At 46.5% G+C, this 23,066-nt stretch overlaps 1 protein-coding gene and 1 long non-coding RNA gene across 3 annotated transcripts in view; one reads left to right on the top strand and one right to left on the bottom strand.

Moving 5' to 3' along the window:
• The window catches only part of SLC6A8 (solute carrier family 6 member 8), a 238,100-nt gene extending 230,280 nt beyond the window's left edge, over nt 1-7,820 (bottom strand). The window contains exon 1 of the mRNA XM_069645372.1: nt 6,907-7,820. Within this exon, the coding sequence (XP_069501473.1) occupies nt 6,907-7,168 (262 nt within the window). The 5' untranslated portion in view covers nt 7,169-7,820. The remainder of the gene's footprint in view (nt 1-6,906) is intronic.
• Nucleotides 5,559-23,066, top strand: part of LOC138567304 (uncharacterized) — a 46,074-nt gene continuing 28,566 nt past the window's right edge. Inside the window, exon 1 of one of the 2 annotated variants that reach the window (XR_011302160.1) lies at nt 5,559-6,146. This is a non-coding gene — a long non-coding RNA (uncharacterized lncRNA). Of the gene's footprint in view, nt 6,147-6,428; nt 6,666-23,066 lie in introns of those variants that run through there. The other variant, XR_011302161.1, reaches the window with a different exon arrangement.

The raw sequence follows: 23,066 nt of genomic DNA, 5'->3' as shown, positions 1-23,066 counted from the left end.
GATCCATTCTTGTATAAAATGTATATCACGTTACATTGATATTGTACCGTATTTTTCATAGTGTACTTAGAAACAATGCTATGTGTGACCACTTCCTGTTTTGTCAAGGGGTAAACAGTCGTGTTCCATCGCTTCCCGTGATGTCACTTTGAGGTGGGTCAAATTACATCACTTCCTGTGATGTCATCAGAGGTCAAGGGTCATGTGATGTCACTTCCACTACCCCAGGCATTTTGGTGAAATGACGTCCCTGTGTACGCCGTCCCACTCCTTCTGGGGTCCACCAGCGCCTTGGATTTCTTTCCGAGCGCGGCGTGACTTGCCTTCCTGATGCTCCCTGACCGGGCTCTGTGATCCAGGCTTCTGTGCTGTACCAACCGAAGAAGACTTCCTTAGGTAAGCAGCGCAGCGAGGCAAGCGTTAGTAGTACTGTATGTGTGTATATGCTGCATGTCATGGGGTATGCGCGCTTGTATGTAATGTGTGGAGTGTCCGATCTGAAATGTGTATGTAAACGTTGAGTGACTGGGTTACTGTAGTTGTGGTGGATGTTGTTAGCAGCTATGCTGGTGCATACGTGTTAGTATGTTATGTTTGGAGTGTCTGATATGTGTATGTAAGTATTAAGTGACTGGGGGACTGTAGTTGTGGTGTGTTGTTAGCAGAGTTAGGGTAATGTGTGTGCAAGCATGTCTGAGTGAATGTGTGCAATGTGCAGCTTAATGTGGTGTCGTCCAGGCACAGTCTATCACTGACACGTGCATTTTAAACGTAAAAATCTTTGAGGGGCAGGAAGGGAAAAGTGTGTGGTTTTCGAGAATTAAAGCATATTCTGCAAAAAAAAATTCACACAATGAAAAGAATCAGTGGCCTGTGCGACGAATATGAGCGTGTACAAAACTGGTGCTCATTTAAGGCGGGGAGTTTTGTTTTGCACTCACAAATTAAAATGTGGGGCAGTGAATGCTCACTTTAAATGGCACATGCACTCGCTCCAAGCAACCCTTATGTATTCGCTGACTTTACAAAGCACAATTCATATGTACTCATTGAGCTGAATGTGAACCGTGGTTTGGCATTCCTGCTCTGATTTGGGGTAAATAAACACGTTTTACACTTTATAGTATAACACCCGCGCCCCCCACCCCCCACCCCTTCCTGCACCGGTCCCATCCCACTATGTAAAAATAAAAAAAAGCATACTGTGTTTTCTGGAGGTGGCTGGCATTTTGGTTAGCGTCTCATCTAGTAAAAAAATCAAATAAGGAATCGACACTGCGAAAGGAGTCCAAATACACTGACCTACGGTTTAATTTTGGTGAAGCTAATCGTGTATTTACGTTGTCCTTCACCTTTCCTTCCTGATGACATATTTTGGGGCAATCGACCCATGTGCTTGGTCATGAGGAAGAGAACACAATTCAACAGCAAGACTCCAAAGGAAAACAAGCAACTGCATGGCCCTCCAGTGGTGGGCACATAGTCCAATGCACCGCTTTGGCGAGATTGGTTGCGTGGCAGTTAGTTCTCTTTTTAGGCGTTGGGGTGGGTGGTGAGCCGGTAGTTCCAGTTCAAAAGTAAGGGCTTTGCAACATTGGAAAATCGTTCATTGGAAAAACACGAGGCACTCCCATCAGCAGCGCTGGAAATGGAAAAATGTACTGGGGAAGCCTCCACTCCTCTGCATTTGTGCGCAGAGGGAGGACAGGAGGGGGGTTGGCTGGTGTGGGTGGGCATGGGCGTAATATTAGGGGGGACAAGGGTGTTTGTCCCCCCCAACTTTCATGGCACACAATTTTGGCCTCATTCATTTGGCTGGGGCACCTTTTCTTCACATGTCATGCCCCCCCACCAACATTTTCAGCAAAGTTACTCCACTGTGGGTGGGAATGAGGGGCGAAGGTAGGTGTTGAATGTGGGTACCATTAATATCAGATGCTGGCTGATTTGCATAAAAACAAAGTGCATTTTGGGATCATAAGAATGACCGCCAACGTATCAAACATGTCTATGATATTAATCCAAACGTGCGTCTTCTGAGCATGCAATGCACACTTTGTATAATGGTTATTTCATTTATCGGAATACGCACCAAGACTGTAAAGTGTGTGCGAACCACAAGTCAGGTAACCAGCTTTGGACCATGTCATTGAGTGTGGGCTGTTTTGGTAAGCAATGGATGACTTTCAGATGCAGCTTGTTAAGGCATTGTTTATCGTCGCTCGCTGCACACATTGACACGTCAAAAGCGCAGCGTTCAGGAGACTTGCGGCAGTAATGGGTAGAGAGCTTCCTCAGGTTTGGGGTCTTGGCCCACGGGTCTGCATTGAACAGCTATCTGGCAAGATAATTTTTGCTGGAGCGCAGGAGAGCCTTTTTCTACCCCAATTCCTTCCCTGCTTTGATAGGTATTCAAAAGTGTTGGGATTGATTGCAATGGAATGCCTTGTGATCTTGGCCAAAACAGATCTGGGAATGTATTCACTAGTAGAGAGTTTTTTTAATAGTATTTAAACATCAGTAATAAATATATGTAGCGATGGGGTAAATGTTATGAGCAGCATGAATACACCCTCCATTTTCGCATAGTTATAATAGTTACCTGAAGGGGAAGGGAAGAAAGCCAGCGTTTGGCACGAACACGCTAGAAATGGTGCCTGGAAACATTGCGATTTATTAACACAGATGAACATGCAAGATTGGTTGGGGAGAGGTTTGGGCATGTGGTAGGGCAAAGAGGGCAGTCTGCAGGGACCGGTGCGGCTGCTGGTCAGTTAGAAGAGTGGTGGCTGCGTGAGGCACGATGAGGCATATTGATTGATACAGTCAAAATATTTTGTGTCGTCTGAGAGCGACAGTGTAAGCCTGACAAGTCAAGTTATACCGCGATGCAGACCAAATGGCGTTTTGGATGCGTCATACTAGATATGTAACAAGCATTGGCAGCGCCGACAGTTTGGGCTTTTGTGTAGGCTTTGCAAAGGCACTTGCCAGGCGCAGCCATAGTGGAATTAACTGCAATTCCGTCTAGAATGGCATTCATAAGTGGAAGTACAGGTTTTCAATGTTGGTAAGGAGGTTTTGCAACACACTAAAGGTCTACGGAACTTGCACGGTAGGATGTGTACATACAACTGAAAACTGAGAGAGAGATACTAGTAATATATAGAAATAAGAACTTGAAGTGTTTTGTTCCTCTGATGCAAGCACTTTGAAGCACTTTGAAGAGATGCAGGAAGAGGATCAGGTGGCAGTATTTGCCATGGCACTAACCAAACCCATTTTAAACTTTGCTCTAGGTTCTGATGGGGATGAATATCAGAGACGTCTGCCTATTTCTTGCTGGAATAATGTAGCCCATGAAACAACCGCAAACAGTACATCACAACACATCCCACTGAGATTGAACCCTGGCAGTAACTTGTCGAATCAGAAAAAAATGCTTGATGTAAACTCCAAAATCATTGAAGACTGCAGGTCATCGACCAGAAGAACATGTTCTGTGCTGGAATATTCCCCCTTTCACCTATCCTGATTTGCCCACATCCCTATACCCGCCTATCCACCCCCGCCCCACAGAATGTGAGTCATGTTGAAATAACAGGGAGGATCCACGTAAGAGGGACACATTCGAGGGCACCTCCCATGCAGATCCAAACGAGCACCCCAGTGTCTATCATCATGTCAAGTGGAGAGGAGAAACTGAGCTGCACCACCAGGCAAACGTCTACCCAGTCATGTAACGCACTGTACACATCGTCCAGGATCCGAGGGCAGCACAGTAACTATCTCAGAGCCCAAACAGAGCAAAAGAAAAACAAGCATTGGCAATGCCAACAGTTTGGGGGTTTTGAGTAGGCATGGGAAAGACATTTGCCAGAAAGTGTCGTAGTGGTATTAAGTGGCCACTGATGGTAGCAGCTGTACAATGGCACGAGTACCTAGGCATTTAATAGCAGTGCCTGGCAAATTCCAAATGCCTAATATTTATACACAAACACCAAAACTGTTGGCATTGCCAATGCTTGCTTTTAACAGGACTTCAATGAAGGACATGCATATTGCTTAGAAATCAAGTGGTTGAAGATCTTGCTGAGAAATGTTCATTACACCAGTAGCACATTCTCTTATTTAAAACCTGCAGAATATATAAAATTCCCTATTGAACTGGGTGTGAGGCGCTTTGTAATGCTCCTACAGTTAAATCGATGCCATCGCTGGTGATGACCACGGCCTGGAAGGCGACTCCAGTGGAGTGAAGGTTATGCAGGAGATGTAATAAATCATTGGAATACACCAGGCACCTTTTCACTCGGTGCTTGGAGCTCACACTAATGTTCGTGCTACACTAGGAACCGATATAGAGTATGTAGCAGAAGACCAATTTTGGTCAGCCCTTGTGGGGGCGCACCCCAGGATTATAACTAATGCAGCCTACTCAGTATGAAGTATATAAATGGCACCTGGACAGTTTTTTCGTGTTATGGAAGAACAGTTTACTGATTATAGTTTGATAATGCAGGTGATGGATGTCTGTATCGTCTTTTTAACATTGATAATGGGGTGTAGAATTGAATGTATGATGGAATGGTAGCGCGTTTACAGCTCCAATTAAATCATGGCGCTGTGACCCATAGAACACAGTTGAGTCCCACTGTTCTATCATACTTCTTCCTTTTCCTCGCTGACAGGCAAAAGCACTTAGACGCCATGGACTATGGCAGCAGGCGACACGATAACTTAACATTAACTCTCAGGACACTACTGACAGGTACGTCAAGCACAACGTTTGATGGTAATGCTTGATAAAGCTAGCTCAAAGAGATCCCATGAGGATGTGACAGGGGTGGGGAAGGACAAGAAGTTTGTGGGAATAGCCACAGGGATTAGCATGGCCATGGGTAGTCAGTGAATGGGTGGGTGCATAGCCAAACACCTACAAGCTTTGTGTCCATCCTCATATGCCATTTCCCCTGGCTGCACTCCAATGCAATAGTTTAGGCGTATAAAGTGCCCCCTAATAGACAACACTAAATATGAAGCGGGCCTCGATTTTATGAACTGGGTAAAGTACATCACCATCTGCGGTCTTTCAAGAGACACAAATACTCCCCTAAAACACGAACATTTCCTGTTCAAAACTTTACAGCAGCTGAGAAATCAGGGAAACGTTCCCAGATAGCCCTCATTTAATCCGAGAAAGAATACGCACGCTCGTTTATGATATGATAGGATAGGTTATTTATAACGCGTTTCTAAACGCGGACCCTGGGATCGAACCTGTGGTGCTCGTGTCGTCTTGCTTCCAAGGCGAGCACATTGCCCTGGAGCTATCCTCCCGAATTTCACCTTGCTCGTGGGATTTTAAGTGAGGTACAGGGCTCTTAACAATGGGAACGACAGTCCCGGGTGTATGAGGCGAGGAGTGAATAGAAGCAGGAAAGGATATTGTTCAGGCCCGCCCTTTTCCTTTCATAAAACACCCCTCCCCCCAGTATAGCTCTTAAAAAATCAATACTTCCTGCTTCTGCGCACGAGAGCAATCTCGCACCAGTAGGATAGCTAACCGGTCAGGCAGATATATCAGCAGGTTCATGCACCTGCCGTAGACATGTGGACACAACTGGCAGCAGGTCGCAGCTCCAAGTCCCCGCGACACCGCTCTGCGGGGGTATTAATGCTGCTGGAAAGAGCTGCGTGGAAGGGGTAGGCGACGCGTTTGGCTCCCGCCCCTCCGCCCGTCATTCTCCTGTGGCACTGGCAAACACATTGGTGAGGCTTTCGGGTTGAAACCGAACCCGTCCCGGGGTGGGTGTGCTAGAGACGGCGATTTACCCCCAGTTTCCTGAGCAGCGACTCGGGGTTTGTGCATGGATCACTTGCTTCCTGCCCCAGAGTCATAGATAAAGCATTGGGGGTGAAATCAGCTCAGAGGTCTTCTGCTGCCCCCCACTGCCTATATCCACCCGTCTCACAGACCCGCGCGCGTGACCTGTGAGACAGGCACAGCAGGGTGGCGTCTTTGAACCTACAAAAGGTGTGCCCATTGACATGCCCAGCCTTCACCATCACTGGGCTATACTATGCTCCGACTGGGCAACAAGAAGAGAATCTCGCGCCACCGATGATGGACATGTCCTGCATAGGTGAGAATGGTGCAAATATCACTAAAGTGAAGGGGGGGGCGCCTTGCAGCCGTGCTTGCTATGAGTTAGCGTGCATTTAAATAACTGGGACCGAACATGCATGCGTGTGCAAGGGAGCTGGGCTGGGACAGTCGTACCAATATCTATCTGGGTAGGGGAAGGATGGGTCTGGAGTAACGCCAAGGGCTACCCCGGCCGGGCATCGTTGGTCTCTCGTGGCATGAGCTCTGTAAGCGCCACCAGGTGGCATTATTAGACTAGGCGTAATCTAAATATTTATATCTACACACACACACACATCGGACTTTGATTGGCTGAAGACCGTAATTGACAGGAATGAGGTCATCGCCATATTTCATGCAGAAAGCTGGGTCTCCGCTCATTGGCTGCAGAGAGAGAGAGAGAGAGAGAGAGAGCGAGAGCTCCCCGCTCCGTGAGCAAGGTCGGCGCGTGCGGAGGAAACTGGCTCAAAAAAGAGGAACGCAGTGAAGAGGCGCTGACAACACAGCCCTTATATGGGTACATCTTAATGCAAACAGTGGCGCGGTGGCGGGTCCAGAGAGTGGGCCGGGGCGGCACATGCTACCCCTGGTATCTGGTGGGCACCCCATTATCCCAAGCTACGACCATTATGTGTCGCGTGCGCGCGTACTTGGTGCCACCCCTGCATAAGTCAGTGCCCCCCTCCCCTCTCCTCGGGCCACCCCAGTCCCAAGAAGACCCTGGACACGCCACTGGCGCCCGGGGCGCGGCGACCTACCTCCGCCGTTCTTGTAGCACAGGTAGGGGAAGCGCCAGACGTTGCCCAGGCCCACGGCGAAGCCCACGCAGGACATGGTGAAGTCCATCTGGCGGGTCCAGGTGGCCCTCTCGGGCACGGCGGGGGGGTAGGGGACCTTGGCAGAGCCGTTGGCGAGCCCGTCGGCCTCATGGCCGCCGCCGTTGGGGATGAGCTGCCCCCTCTTCTCTTCCAGAGAGACTCGGCAGGTCCCGTTGCTGAGTGACCCGCGGCCCGTATCCATAGCCGAGAGTGGCTCCTGTGCGCGGCTTATCCGAGCCCTCTGTTCTGCGGGAGGATGTGCTGTCTCTTTGGTTCTGCGGAGCGGGGCTCCGTTCCAGTCCGTCTGGTTTTGGGGCGGTTTCAGCAGGGCAGTAAAATGGACAAAGGTAACGGAGCGGAATACAAAAATTAACACTTTTCAGTAGAACGGAATAAAAAATCAAAAAAGTATTTCGAGGTGTGAGAGGGTGGTGGGGGATTGGGGGAGGGGGGTTGGGGGAGGGCAGCGAGGTGGGCCCCGGCGGGTATCCACAGAGATTAGTCCGTAATAATGAGATTATTACTAAGGAAAGAGCTCAGAAGCCGTCCACGAAGCACTTGAATGTAAGCCTGAAGAATCTCATCGATTAACGGTGGGCAGGGGGGGAGAGGGGCGCAGCTCGGCGCTCCAGTCCGAGCTGGGGTGCTGGGGACCGGCTCCCGGCGGCGGTGCAGCTGCTGCTGGATGGAGCTGGGGCGGCGCGGTCTGCTAGTGCTGCCAGGCAGGGGTGCTCGCCTCCCGAGGGGACAGATGCGCAGTGCCCGGAGCTCTCCCGCCGCCCGCTGCCTGAGCTGAATAAAGCCCCTTCTGTGCGAGGCTCCGCGTTTAAAGTCAGCGATGAGGTCAGAGCGCCGCCTCCACTGCTGCTGCCGATGCCGCTGCAGCGGAGCCACTTGCTGCGGGGAGGGGGGGGGGGGGGGGGGCGCACGCACGCGCTCACATGGCCGCTATTTTCGGCTGAGGGGATTCCGACCTTTACCCCTGGCACTGCGTACGCGTCACGGTTTCACGGGGGCATGTGTCTGAGTGCACGTTTATTTCAGAGTGCAGCAGTGTATTTATGTGTTGGGCTTGAGGTGCGCACGCAGCATCCCGCCGTTCCAGTCCTGCTGCCTTTCCCTGTCGGCGTCAGCCATCCTTTTCTGAAACGCATATCTTTTTTATATTCTGAAGTACGCCGCTGCCGTCGTTTGTGTGCGGAGTGGTTTTACTATATACAGAACTAAAACAATGGTAACAGTAGGGCGCGTATGTGGGGGGATGGGTGATTGCATATAGTGCATGGGTGAGTGCGTGTATATGTACACGAGAATACTCGTTAGAACGCGAGCAAGCACGTCCTTTTATAAGTATATGTGTACGTGGGCTAGAGGTGCCTGTTAAAAGGTGTGCTAATATACAAGACCATGGGCCTCATTACACGGTAGGCGGTGAACCATGGCGCTATTAGCGCCATGGTTCATGCCGGTAAAATACCGGCACCGCCTTGGCGGAAAGGGGAATTACCGCCCCATTCCAAGGTTGGCGGGCGGTAATTTCCCCTTCCACCATTGCCCTTCCCCATTCCCATTTTTGCCCCATAGGGCATAATGGGAATGGGGAAGGGGCTAATTACGGTACTGCAAATTGCGGTGCCGTAATTAGCTCCCTGGGTCCCTTTGCGGGTTGGTTTTTAACGCCTGCAAAAAGCAGGCGTTAAATCCCACAGCCCGCAAAGGGACCTCGTAGTAAGGCGGTAAGGATTTACCGGTACCAGTATTTTACCAGTACCGGTAAATCCTTACCGCCATCCGTGTAATGAGGCCCTATATATTCCCAACGCCGCTCTCTGCAGGCCCCGCCTTGAATGCCTTCAGTCTCAGGTACCTTGCACCTCGCCTGCACCTTGACACCCATGCCATGGAAATGCACGAGTGGCATCACTCAGAGGCCAGGCTTCTGTTTACGGTGCCTATGCACTTTTTTTGGTTCCATGTGATAATGTCGCTCTGAAAAAGTCGCCAGAACTATTTCTCCAAATATTTTAGGAGGGTTAAAATGATATATTATTACCTTCATTCCTAGAATATTTGGGGAATGTGTTCGATTGTGTGGAGGGTGGAGTTTTAGTGAAATTTCGCCACCTTGGGGCTATTTTCATTGTCACATGGCACGAGCCCTGCGACAATGAAAATGCTCTGCGCCCTGTTACCTTTGGGTCTGGTGCGCAATACAAATAATAAACAATACAAAAAATTTATTTTTATGTATTGGTTATTTTTTATGCGCACTATACAGCAGAATTGTGTTTCAAGGCGCATCAAGACAAGGGGTGGGGATGGGAAGGGGAGATCAAACAACAAAACATTTTCTTTAAAGGTCTTGAAGCATTTGGAATGTGCGAGTGCTATAGTAAGAGAACAGTGAGGAGGGGGAGGGTTGACAATTGATGTGTCTGATCTAAGGGCGTCTACAGCCTTATGTTTATTGATTGTCAAATTGTAACAGAGTTTAAGAAAGTGCAGAAGTATTTAATGGACATTCGTTCAAAAGTATCTACGTACCCTGCGGAGAACAGCATGTAGAATTGTAGAGTTAGGTTTCAAGTTAGTCTCCTTGGTCATGGAAACTGGTTATTATTTCCCAACTCAATGACAAGTTCCGTGTTAATCTCAGAGAAACGGGATGATGAGTGCAACTGCTGGCATTCAAACCTGGGATCTCCGGGCTACCCACAGATCTCGGCAGTAGGTGCATAACCAGGCCAAGCTACCCAAATAGACACTCAGGGTCTCATTACGAGTTTGGTGGCAGCCATGCCAAATCGGGCTCCTTTACCGGGTTCCCAGAATGGGGAATTATCGGGCCATTCCGAGTTCGGAGGGCCCGGTAATTCCTCCCTCTGGGAACCCGGGCCCAGACCTTCCCCATTCCCATCTGAGCCCCCATAGGGCTCAATGGGAATGGGAGAGGGAGCTAACAACTCTCTCTTCCCCTCACGGGACCCGGTAATGACACCTGGTTTTACCAGGCGTCCTTACCGGGTCCCGCGGGGGACCTCGTAATTTCAGGGAACAGGTTTAACGGGTCCGCCTCCATTAGCAGAGCCCGTTAACCCGTTCCGCGAAGGTCGTAATGAGGCCCTCAGAACCTGACGTCATTTGAAAATAAAATATCGATATACAACTCATGCTGCTGGATTCCTGCCACCCCTCAGTGCTGTAATAATAGATATTATTATTACTACCCAATTTATTGGTACTCAGTTTATCCCCCTCAGAAGGAGTAAGGGCTGGGCTGGCTCATGCATGAGTCAAACTTGCAAAGTACAAACTGGTCACATGTCAGGGGTGAGCTCTTAATCCATGAGCTAGCCACACATAATTCGTGACTTGTACCATACAGACTAATGTTGCTCAATACACAAAGCTGCCAAAAAAAAGAAAAACATAGGAGGACGAAACATAGGTGGATGGCCTCTTTGCTGGCTTCTCAACTTAAGGACACCTGAATGGGAGCATGAGCCCATTTCAAAATGATGCATGGGGGCCACCAGCCTACACCCAGAATCAAAGCCGTCTGCCGGTTACCACATACAATGACATTATGGCCCTTGAATTCAGGAAATTAACATCCAGCCATGTTTTCTTCTTTGCTTTCTGGCTCTTGTAGTCTAGTACTTATGTGAAAACAAGGAAATAATATGAGGCAGGGTAACCAAAAAGGAAACACACCAAACACAAGTTACAAAGGAACATACAAAGTACTTTATTTTATACTGAATCCAGTTACAAAAGAACAGAACAAAATTCAGATAGCTATCGACCCTCAGTACAACACAGCGAACTCCGGCGTGGTTCGGTGTGCTCAGTGAGTGCAAATATTCATTGAAACAGTCAGGCTTTTATACATTTCTCCAGCCTGTTGTCCAGCCTTTCTGCAGGTTAACCATTTCATAAATAAGTTACTGCTCTAGGGTCCCTTGCCAGGTCAAATCTAGTTCATCTTAGGTTTATACATTAACAAGAAGAAATGGTATTAATGTATGCTCTAGGCCTAACATTACAATGCAGGACTTAATTTATACAATATAGTTAAGCAGGTGTTCTCATTCAATTATAGATCAGTTTCGGTGATACAGGTAATCCATTGCACACAGGTCAGCAGAAGGACAAGGTCTCATCTCATGACCCTAACAAGTGGCCTGCAGGCAAGTTATACATTAGCTGTACAGAGGTCATGACAATCGAGTTCTGTTCTGAATAACATAGGCTACCATTTTAGCTCACATGGTGACTTTATAGAGCAAGAAAACCTAAAATGGCGGCTTGACCCAAAATGACAGTTTACATGGTTTCTAAGGTCAGGACCTTGCAATGCGAGTTTATTCACATGCAGTTTATAAGCAGCTTGTTAGCAGCTTGGCGTAGGCCAATATACATATATTCATAGTAATAGGAGGCACAATATAATTTCTAGTTTGACAAACCCTCCTTTTGGCCTATGCCAAGTGCTAAACTACTTCTGATCTCCCTGCAAATAACTCCATGTGTCATCGTCCATACACCCTGAATAGCTGTCAGAAATATCTATCGCCATTAGATCTTTTACTAAGATCTCTTTCAGTACATACTCCTTAGAGGTTTTATCCGGGGCATACACTTTATGTCCTATCGCCTGAGCGCAACATCCCCCTAGCATTGAACATATACTTGGTAGACATTGGATACAACAACAAAAAAATAGCAGAATTCCCAAAATAATCAGCAAGACTGAAAGCACTTTCCAACCCCAAGAAGTCCCAGAACCAAGCGCTAAGATTCCAATTTCCCTCGGGAACATGCACTTCTGAACTAAGAATGTGCAGATTCTGTATTGCCTTAAAAATAGTTGGGGAGGAATCCGGTACGAAAACACAGCAAGCGGACCCCACTAGTTTACATACTCCACCACGTTCAGCCAGAATGACATCTAATGCCATTCTGAAGCGCTACCAATCTGATCGCTTTCTGCTCTAAAGTCATATTATAGAGTATATCTTTGGTCCGGTTGATGGTTCTCTCCAGTACTCTCGCTAGTTTCCTGATATCCTCGAATTCGCTATCTGCCCAAAGAATGGAAGGAATGATTTCGCTACATCTCCTAAAACCTGTGCTGGAGTGTCGCCATTCTCGTCCCGCCGTGGACGAGCCTTCGTAACCTCTACAGTACTTGCTATAAACACCCCAGGTAACAGGATTCCTAGATAACAAGTTCCCTGCCAATCCCTGGGCAACCATGGAAATGCTACATTACCGCAAACAAAATAGATAGGTTCGCCTACATACAAAGGTCTGTCTTCCCCAGTCAAATTTGCAACGTTGGCACAACCTTTAAAATCTCCCATTGACCGGGTGCCATTCCTCTGTATGCAGAAAGAAACTGAATCGGGGCTATGGTTAACAGTATAAGAAGGAGGCACGGCATCCTTATTGCCTATCGGAGCCATTTTAAAGGAAATCAAAGATTGGAAAGGACGAGACAGTCTATCAGAAGGCCTAATAGAAGCAATATTGAGCTTACACCTATTTGCGAAAAACGAGCATCTCATGGGAGTCAGAACACGTTTCTCAAAACTATTCAAATTAGTGCCATCAAAGTTCCCCGAGATGCTATCGTTCCATCGGCCAAAGAACAGTGCTCTAAGTGAAGCATAACAAGCAGTTGTCAAAGGTAAAGGGTGAATATACCAACCTAGCCCCTTATCCCCATGTTGCAGTAAATGCGAGCAGATCCAACAATTGGTTCTGTTAAAGATTGCATGGGTAGCATTCATAATTAGAAGTAGAGTGTTATTTTGATAATTCCGTCTATGCAAAAGATCTCTAGGTGACAAGGTATGTAGTTGCACAGAAGGAGTGGGAACAACAGTTATATTTTCAACAGGTAGGAAATCATTCAAAGGGTACATTCTCTCCAAATACCAAAACCCACAACCAACAGTTACTAAAAGTCCTGTGATTATCACCAGTAGACAACAAAACGTTTTCGGGGCCCCCATACATATCTGCTCATTGTCTCTCCTAGTCACATTTTTGTCCAAAAGTTCAGTACGAACGGTAGCGGATGCGGGCATTGTCGTCTTCAATCGAGAAACACCAATTGTTCGTTTGCTGGCGACTCCGGTCTCGCGTCTTCTTAATGTCTTTTCCCACAACCCTTAGCCAGCAGAACCCTTTATGCAATTGGGCCAAAAAAAGGCAAGCCCTCAAATTCTTTCAATTGTACAGCAAGAGCCGTATTGCAAACCTATCTCCTTCGGCGGAGATTATACTTCACAGTTTCCGGTGCAAAAGAATCAGCAGACAGGATGTCGTCACTTCCCACAGGAGGTGGCGAGTGAACAGAAGTTGGATCAGAAAATGGATGATCCACAAACGATGCAGTGGGAGAGCAAGGAGGCAAGATGGCCGTTTTGTCAGGCCTTACAACTTCCGGAACGGCCTCCGATACTCTCTCTCCACCGTCTGCCGTTTCGGGTACGTAGGTTTCAATGTCGGAAAGGGGTTCTGCGTCTCCTGTATCGTATGGCACTGGGTGTGGGATCCGTTTGGTGTGGCTGCCGTGGATCCAGTGGCGATGTCCTCCTACCCGCACCGCAGTCTGAGTGACCAGGAGCACCTGGTAGGGGCCCCTCCAACGTGGTGCGAGGCAAGACGCTCTATCGAAGGATTTAACGAGGATCCAATCCCCTGGTCGTAGACTGTGACCTGGGCCCTCGTACCTCACCTGCAATGCCTCTCGCACCTGGTGATAAATTGAAAACAGGTTTTTAGTCAATCGGTTACAATAGTCGGAGAGAAGTACATTTTCTACATCGCGCAATGCGCAGCTTTTAGGCAAACCCCAAATATTAGCAGGTCTCCCCATTACCACCTCAAAGGGAGAGAGCCAAGTCTTAGTTTGAGGGGTTGTCCGCATTGAAAGTAACACGATCGGTAAGGCGTCCGGCCATTTTAGTTTGGTGCCGGCACACGTCTTAGCGAGCTTGTTTTTTATGATACCATTGTGTCTTTCCACTAATCCGGCACTCTGAGCATGTCTGGCCGAATGGAATCTTTTGTCAATTTGCAATGCCGTACATATCTGTAGAATTACAGCAGCGATAAAATGCGGACCATTATCCGACCAGATAACTCTCGGCAAACCGAACCGTGGGAAGAATTCCTTTAACATGGTCTTTGCAGTGGTCATGGCTGTAGCGTCTTTAACAGGGAAAGCCTCGACCCACTTACTAAAGGCGCAAATGACCACAAGGACATATTTTAGATTGTTACATCGCTCCATTTCAATAAAGTCAAAGTGAATCACTTCAAACGGGACAGAAGGAGGCCCAAAGCTACCTCTTGGAGTTGCTGTCCCCTTTCCCACATTGTGTTGTAGGCAAATCATGCAATTTTGGACATAATGCTGGGCAATTTTTGAAATCTTATCATTTACCCAGACTTTCTCTAACATTCTCGTGATCTGTTGAGCGCACACATGTGTGGGACCGTGTGCCATGGTAACCATCATTACTATATAGGCATTAGGAAGCAACCATTTCCCTTCAACCATGTCCACCCAACACCCATCATCATCGAGTTTCCCCAAGCCCTCAGCCCACCTCTTGGATTCTTTCAATGTGGCATCGGCTTGGATATCCCGTACAGACCCAACACCCTCATCCATTGCATAGTCATCTACAGTCTCCCTTGAAACATACATCTCCGTGAAGAGATCAGAGGCAGTTTGTCTAGCTATTTGATCAGCGAAAGAATTCCCTTTCCCTAGATCATCTATAATCTTGCGATGTGCTGCGCACTTAATGATTGCTAACTGACTAGGGAGCGCAAGCGCTGAAAGCAATTGTACTATCAGGGAGCCATGTTGGATCTTGTTGCCATGCGAAGTTAAAAACCCTCTCTCTGACCAAAGTCTCCCAAAGTTGTGAGCCACCCCAAAGGCATACTGGCTATCAGTATATATGTTTACTGTTAGCCCTTCGGAAAGCTCACAAGCTCGAGTCAATGCTATAATCTCTGCGGCCTGCGCAGAGTTATGCGTAATTCTCTTGATCTCCACAACCGTACTCAATGTAGTGACTGCATAAGCAGCTGTGGATGTACCATCCAGTAGTTTGAAGCAGGAGCCATCACAAAACAGCTCCCCTTGTGGGTTATCCAAAGGAGTGTCCCTCAAATCAACTCTGCCTTTTGTATCTTGTTCAGTAGTATACAGGCAGTCATGTGACTCTTCGTCACCGCAAACAGTATTTTGCGGGAAAGGTAGGAGTTCAGCCGGATTAAGAATGCAGCACCTCCTAATTTGAATGTGGGGAGCAAACAAGATTCATTCATATCTTGTCAGTCGTGCGGAAGTGAGGTGTTGCATTTGGGTTTTGTTCAATAGGATATCTACAGAGTGAGGCACCATCAGGGTTAAATCATGGCCTAGGACCATTCCCTCACTCTGTTTTACAGACGCAGCAGCGACAGCGCGCAAACATCTTGGCAAAGCGCATGCAACAGGATCAAGGGCGGAAGAGTAGTAACCGCATGGCCTATTCTTCCCTCCATGTTCCTGCGTTAATACAGCAAAGCACATCCATCACATTCATGCACAAACAACACAAAGGCCTTCTCATAGTTCGGGGTGCCCAAAACTGGCGCCGAACATAATGCAGTCTTGAGCAACTCAAATGAATGTTGATGCTCCGTATTCCATGGCAATGGCGAAGAAATACCCTTCTTCGTCAAGGCTAACATCGGTTTTATCACTAGTGAGAAGTTTGGGATCCATAACCTACAGTAAGAAGCCATACCTATCAAGGCTCTAACTTCCTTTTGTGTATTTGGGACAGACATGCCAGAAATGTGTTTTATTCTTTCAGGTGTCAATCTTCTTCCCTCCTTTGATAGGAGATAGCCTAAATAGGCGACCTCCTGGCAACAATATTGAAACTTTTTGAGCGAAGCTTTGTGACCATGCTTAGCTAGATGGATGAGCAACAACACAGTGCCCTCTTTACAAGAGCTCTCAGAGTCAGCGGCTAAAAGCAAATCATCAACATATTGAAGCAACGTACAAGTAGGGGGCAATCCAAGGGTATCAAGCTGCTCTTTCAAAGCCCTACTATAAATACTAGGACTCTCAGTATAACCTTGAGGTGCACAAGTAAATGTGAACGAGCGTCCCCCTAAGGTGAACGCGAACAAGTATCTACTATCCTCATGTATAGGAATACTGAAGAAAGCATTCTTTAGGTCCACAACACTGAAGTGAGTAGCCGTAGCTTCGAATCATGGTTAATATTGTTGTCACATCAGGCACAATTGGAAATTGCGGAGCGACGACTTTATTAATGGCACGCAAATCAATTATAAAACGAAATGGAATTGCATTATCACCTTTTTTGTACACGGGTAAAATCGGACTATTGCACAAACTTCCTGCAATCTCCTCAATCACCCCACGATGCACAAAATCGGAAACAATGCTCTTCAAAGCTCGCTCGCCTTCAACTGAGATCTTATACTGTGGAATACGGGGCAGCTTAATTCCATGTTTCAAAACTATTTTAACAGGCTAAATCTGCAAAACACCGACATCATTGTCATAAACTGCCCACAAACACTCTGGTACATTACTGAATTCTGGCGGCAAAGGTCTAGTCAAGAATTGCGAAACAGAACATTGCTGTGGTGAAATCGTCAAACGCACTCCATCAGAAGAACAATGAATTACCGCATTTAATTCCTTCAACAGATTCAACCCCAGCAAATTCTCTCCACAATTCAAAGTCAAGAGAAATGGACAGTGGTCCGTAAAGGGACCCAAAGAAATAGGTACCGGTGAAGAAACCGGACAAACAACGGGTGTGCCAGAAAACTCTACAGAAACATTGGTTTGCCCTGACAGTGGAATGTTTGGAACCCGAGAATGATCAATGGAGCACTTCTGTGCTCCAGTGTCTACCAAAAATTGATGTTTCCTATTTCCCACTACCATTTCAACGTAGGGACCTTTCTGATTAACGGGAATAGGTGTAGGTTCCAAACCCTGCTTCGGGCAATCCTAACGAAACAAAATATCATCAAAAGGAAGCTCTTCAGATAGATATGCAGCAGAAGGATGATCAAATATGTTTCTAGTATCCACACTCGAAGTCTGATTATCCTGTGAAAAAGGTTGTTGGGGATCCTGCGAAAACTGGCCTCTACCAGGGACCCCTACACCCGGGCGACCTCTGGATCGTCTACCCATATTTCCAAATGTGTTATTCGACCTCTGTCGAAGGACGGGGCATTGTGCACGCCAATGACCCTCCTGGCGACAATAGGCACACTGGTTAATATTCACAGGACCCAAGGGCACATTCCCTTGTGGAACATACTGACCTCTAATCTGCGAACTACCCCCTCTGGGGCCTCTAACAATTTGCTGTAACAATACTTTAGTCTTCAAATCACCTTTTCTCTTCTCGACTCTATCTTTTTCATTATTGACACGGTTCTCGTAGTACTGAGCCATGTGCAATACTTCTGATTGGGATTTCGCCTGTCAAGCGCTCTCAGAAGACATAATTTGTGACTGGATGTCAGGCAGCAATCCACGTACAAATTTGTCCACAAACAATCTTTTCCCAGACTCTGTGCCTAAGTCTTGAGCAGGAAGAGCAGGAATAACAGCAGGAAGAGGTACAGCAGGAGGAAGAGGAACATACGGAGGTGGTGCAGAGGCACCAGGCCTTCGTTCATTTTACAATTTGTCGATAAACTCATCAGAAACATGAAGATCTTTAGAAGGATAGATTTTCTGAATACCGAGTGAGAAAGCCCTGTCCATATTCCTAACCGACTCAGACTGTTTGTCCTGATCATATAACAACGCCTTTTCAGAATTTGTTTTATGACGGCGCACATGTTTTTCCCTACTTTTAAGCTGCTGCAACGCTTCTCTTTTCCAATTTTGCAAAACATCAAATGCTGCAGGTCTGGCCTTCTTTTTTAACAAGACTGACTCTAAATATTCATTACGAGGGATCTCAAAACTACCATTGACTGGCCACTGAAGTTCGCAGGCATGTCTGGTTTGTCTGTGCCAAATTTTATTAAATACTACACTTCCAATGCCATGCTTACAGTACATAGTACATGCCGGCGACCCCTCCTGTGGTGCCGGACGGCTAAATTCCAAAGATTGTCTATCGCTGAGGAATAATGCCCTAAAGCAGCTAGACAATTTCCCAGGCATTTCTCAAATACTCTGTGTTACCTGGTCAATAATTGTGTCTGCAGATACAATGCGCCAAATTCAAATTGTCAGGGTTGAATTAAGAGTCGGGTAACGACTCACCTGACCAAACCTAAGGAGGACCGATCGGTTTACAAAGGACTTACCTAACGAATTTTACCTTGTGTATGGTGATTTCGGCAAATCTGCCCGCCTCAAAAAATTGACCCTTGTCAAGATGCCGTCTCAGACCACACGGCTATCGTCCAGGGAACGGATCGTGCAGCGCTGTTGAGGTGTCGCCTCTCGTTCAGTCGGCCCGTTATGTCACACCGTCCGATCCCGGTCTGATAGCGTGCGTCAACCTTCAATAATCCAGCATCAATCATGAGGGTCCCTATTCCGGGTGCCAACTGTGAAAACAAGGAAATAATATGAGGCAGGGTAACCAAAAAGGAAACACACCAAACACAGGTTACAAAGGAACATACAAAGTACTTTATTTTATACTGAATCCAGTTACAAAAGAACAGAACAAAATTCAGATAGCTATCGACCCTCAGTACAACACAGCGAACTCCGGCGTTGTCATGACCACCGGGTTTCCCCTCACAAAACCTACTAAAATGTCTTGGCGAACTGCATATAGATGCTGGGCTCTGGGAAGGTAGAACCTTGGCTATGTAGTTTTGACACTTCCTTATCCTGCAAACATGGCCCCCGGTGAAATTCCTGGTATGGGGGCTGTGCAGTCTAGTTGTTGTCACGCCTTCAGTATTTAAGCCCCTCCCCCTTAGCGTTCCGCGCTTCGCGTCTGTTTGTTTCAGAGGACGCTTACCGCGGATCCTGTCAAGATTCTCCTCAGAACCCCGTTCTTTCATAGTTCCTGTTCCCTGCTTCCGATATTCCTAGCATTCTTCCTTTGCCCCTTACGCTCCTTGGCTTTGGTGTTCGTTACACGTTTGGGGGCTAATTTTTCTGATTGAAGTAAGTTAGCGGCAACGCTCAGCTGTGCTCGCGCCTTCCACCAGTATCTTTTCTGGTATGTTTATTGTGGTGGATAGTGCGCATTGCGCTTGAACAGTTCCAGTCAGGTGTCGAGTGTCGGGGCTCCGGCACTCGAAGCTTGTGTGAGGAGGCTGTCACTAGTGACACGCAAACGCTTGCCTCAGGTTTTTCCTGTTGCTATGTTTTCTCTGTGAAGTACCTTAACTTGTGCCTCTTCATTGAACTCGCAATAGTAAAATAATTCTCTCCGTTCATTTAGTCGTTGTTTATATTTTGGACAACGTCTTTTAGGATATTCTGTGGCATTCCATATTTGAAAACCCTGTTACAGTGCTCCTCAGGTTTTATTGTCATTAGCGCTCATTTACCTCAGGGTCCTGTTTCTATCCAGTCCAAGGGTTTGGGAGTCACTCCAGTGTGATAGGTGGTATTATACTGTGGCTATTTTGGTTCCTTCCCGTGCCCTTTTGCCTTCCCTCCAATCACCCTTCTGCAGTACCATCCTAATAGCCACCCCTTCCATCTTCAGGACAAGCGCCCTTGCGCAGAAGCAGGATGGATAGCCCACAATATACTAATCAAAGGTAAGAGTAGGAAGAGATTGAAAAGGAAGATAGATTGGGAGATTAGTTAGTGCAAGTTACCTTTGGGAAGGTTACATTTATTTATGTTCTTGTGTTTCCTCATAGATTTCTAGTCTATTGGAGCTTAAGGTTTTGAGGAATAAAACTAAAGGTTAGAACAACGCACTCAGAGAAGAAAGTTACATTCTAAGAGTGGTGTCCCCGCAGAGTCAGGTAAGCGTTACAGGCGTGGTTCGGTGTGCTCAGTGAGTGCAAATATTCATTGAAACAGTCAGGCTTTTATACATTTCTCCAGCCTGTTGTCCAGCCTTTCTGCAGGTTAACCATTCCATAAATAAGTTACTGCTCTAAGGTCCCTTGCCAGGTCAAATCTAGTTCATCTTAGGTTTATACATTAACAAGAAGAAATGGTAATAATGTATGCTCTAGGCCTAACATTACAATGCAGGACTTAATTTATACAATATAGTTAAGCAGGTGTTCTCATTCAATTATAGATCAGTTTCGGTGATACAGGTAATCCATTGCACACAGGTCAGCAGAAGGACAAGGTCTCAGCTCATGACCCTAACAAGTGGCCTGCAGGCAAGTTATACATTAGCTGTACAGAGGTCATGACAATCGAGTTCTGTTCTGAATAACATAGGCTACCATTTTAGCTCACATGGTGACTTTATAGAGCAAGAAAACCTACAATGGCGGCTTGACCCAAAATGACAGTTTACATGGTTTCTAAGGTCAGGACCTTGCAACGCGAGTTTATTCACATGTAGTTTATAAGCAGCTTGTGAGCAGCTTGGCGTAGGCCAATATACATATATTCATAGCAATAGGAGGCACGATATAATTTCTAGTTTGACACTTATAACGGGAAAAGCAAAACGACAAGTCCCAGAATCCAATGAAAAATATAAAGACAGTATGGAAATTTCTTAAACAACGGGAAAGGTCTGTATTTAAGCACATGCATCCAAATGTAACTAAAATTCATTAAAATGAGCCCAGATTGATAAAGAATATAGACAACTGTTAAAGGAAACAAGGGGGTGGGGGCACTAGCAGCAGGACTCAATATCAGGGCGCGTGGCCTATGGAGAAGAATCAACAGAACACAGAAGCCAGACATGTATCGTTCAGCCCCTTAAGTTCCAAGTAACAGGATGGGGTTAGACTAACACCCATAAGGCCCAGGTTGGCAAGTAAGACATAAGATGGATAATTATTCTAGAGGGGTCATGCTGGATCTATTCAAAATGGTACTAGACTCTAGCTAAGAAATCATTGGTCTTTTTAAGATTCTCTGATCTAATATCCAGTCCAGGGTATAGTACCCAGCTTGCTTCTTGATTTCTTCAGGGTATGTTGGACTTAGATATTCTCCCCCTATAGCTGCAGGTCACCCGCCCCGGGCCAATAATGATACATTCCAACCAGCAAGTATTTACCTCCCCTATTACGTACAGATCTAGGCATAGATATGATCACCTTCTAGTCGTGCGTTCCCCTCATTGGCTGATGATGAGAACTTTTGGGCCACCCACCGCCAAGTACTTCTTTCCCATTACTTAGTTTTTTTTTCACTGTGTGATATTTTCACCCAGCAGCCATGGTTCACTCGCTTGGTCCAATGTCTCTTCAAGTTGCTCTTTCTATATTGCTAGTCTCCGAAATCTGAGACTTAGCCCCCGGCAGGCGTTCAAATGTCTCCCTTCCTGGGAATCGGTTATGCCATAGTTTAAAATACAGTCCCCAGGAGGCTTTCAACTAACTTTCTTCTTTGGCATCTGGTCTATGCTAGTGTCTAAGATACAGCCCCCAGCAGGTTTTTCACCTTCTCTCTTTTTTGGCAGCTGGTTCCTGCTAGTGCCTACGATACAACCCCCCCTCAATCCCCCCCAGCAGACTTTCAACATTCTCTCTTCTTTGGGATCTGGTCTCTGACAGTGTCTAATACACAGCCCCATCTGACTTCTAATGTACTCTCTGCTTTGGGGTCTGGTCTTTGCCAGTGTGTAAGATACAGCCTTCAGCAGACAATGAACTTTCTTTATTCCTTGGCATCTGGTCTCTGCCAGTGTGAACGATACAGCCCACAACAGGCTCTTAACCCTCTCTCTTCTTTGGGATCTGGTCTATACCAGTGTCTAAGATACTGCTCCCAGCAGGCTTTCAAATGTCTCTCTTCTTTGGGATGTGGTCTATACCAGTGTCTAAGATACTGCTGTGAGGGGTCAGAAATGAGAGGCGGACACAAAATGGAAGTGTTCTAATTTTCAGGCATTTTTATTAAACAGAAATTGGTTGGACACACACCTTCCTAACCCTATCCTAAAAAAAGAGTTTCCCTGCCTAAAACTAAAGACCAGTCTGTGTCGAGTCGTTAGAAACCTAAAAACCGCCCTTGTGTCCAAAACATTCTAATCTGAGCCTCACACTAGAAACAAACATCTAAGGGTGTAAAGACATGTCTCTGACTTATGTTTAGTAAAACATGTTTATAAAATATAAAGATAAATCCAACAAAATGCATTTTCCAAGGAGAACCCCTTGGATCCAGAGGGTGGTTTCCTTCCCCTGGATGTTTAAGTAGGATGGCAAATGCGTTTCTTTTGAACAATAGTTTCTTGGTATCACAGAAGTGTCTCTTTATCCAATAATTCACACAGTTCTGGTGCATATGATACATTCCACAATAAGCTTTCTTTAACTTCTCTTGGACTTTAACAGATTGCCTGGTGTACTCCTTCACCAGGGATTTTCTTGTGAGCTCTTCAGATTTCCTGGTATACTCCCCTGCCAGGTATCTTGTCACAATGTTAAACGTCTTTATGCAACTCCAAATGCCTGGTGTATAAGCCTGCCAGGACTTCTTTCATGTGCTTCTCAGATTCCCTGGTGCACTTCCCTGCCAGGTAACTTGTAACATGGTCAAATTGTCCTCCCACAATTTTAGACTTTTCTTTACAGCTTTGTTGGATTGCCTGGTATACTCCTCTGCCAGGAATCCTTCTTCAGGTTTTTACAGATCCCCTGGTATATTCCTCTGCCAGGTATCTTTCCCCAAATGTCATCTGCCTGGTGTATTCCTCTTACAAGGACTTCTTTTTGGTTTCACTGTCATTTTCACTATGCCAGACCCACATCAACTTCGTTATGTTCAATATGGTTGCTTAGGGTACACTTGCTCCAGCTTTTCCCCAAACTGACATCTCATGCATAGATATTTGTTCAGGTTTTGTTGCTGCACTTTATCTTGTCAGGATTCAAACAATCTT

Source organism: Ambystoma mexicanum, chromosome 2p (assembly GCF_040938575.1).
Source record: "Ambystoma mexicanum isolate Mex_15411 chromosome 2p, UKY_AmexF1_1, whole genome shotgun sequence".
In the NCBI taxonomy this organism is placed as follows: Eukaryota; Metazoa; Chordata; class Amphibia; order Caudata; family Ambystomatidae; genus Ambystoma; species Ambystoma mexicanum.
This window is presented reverse-complemented; position numbering and strand designations above follow the sequence as displayed.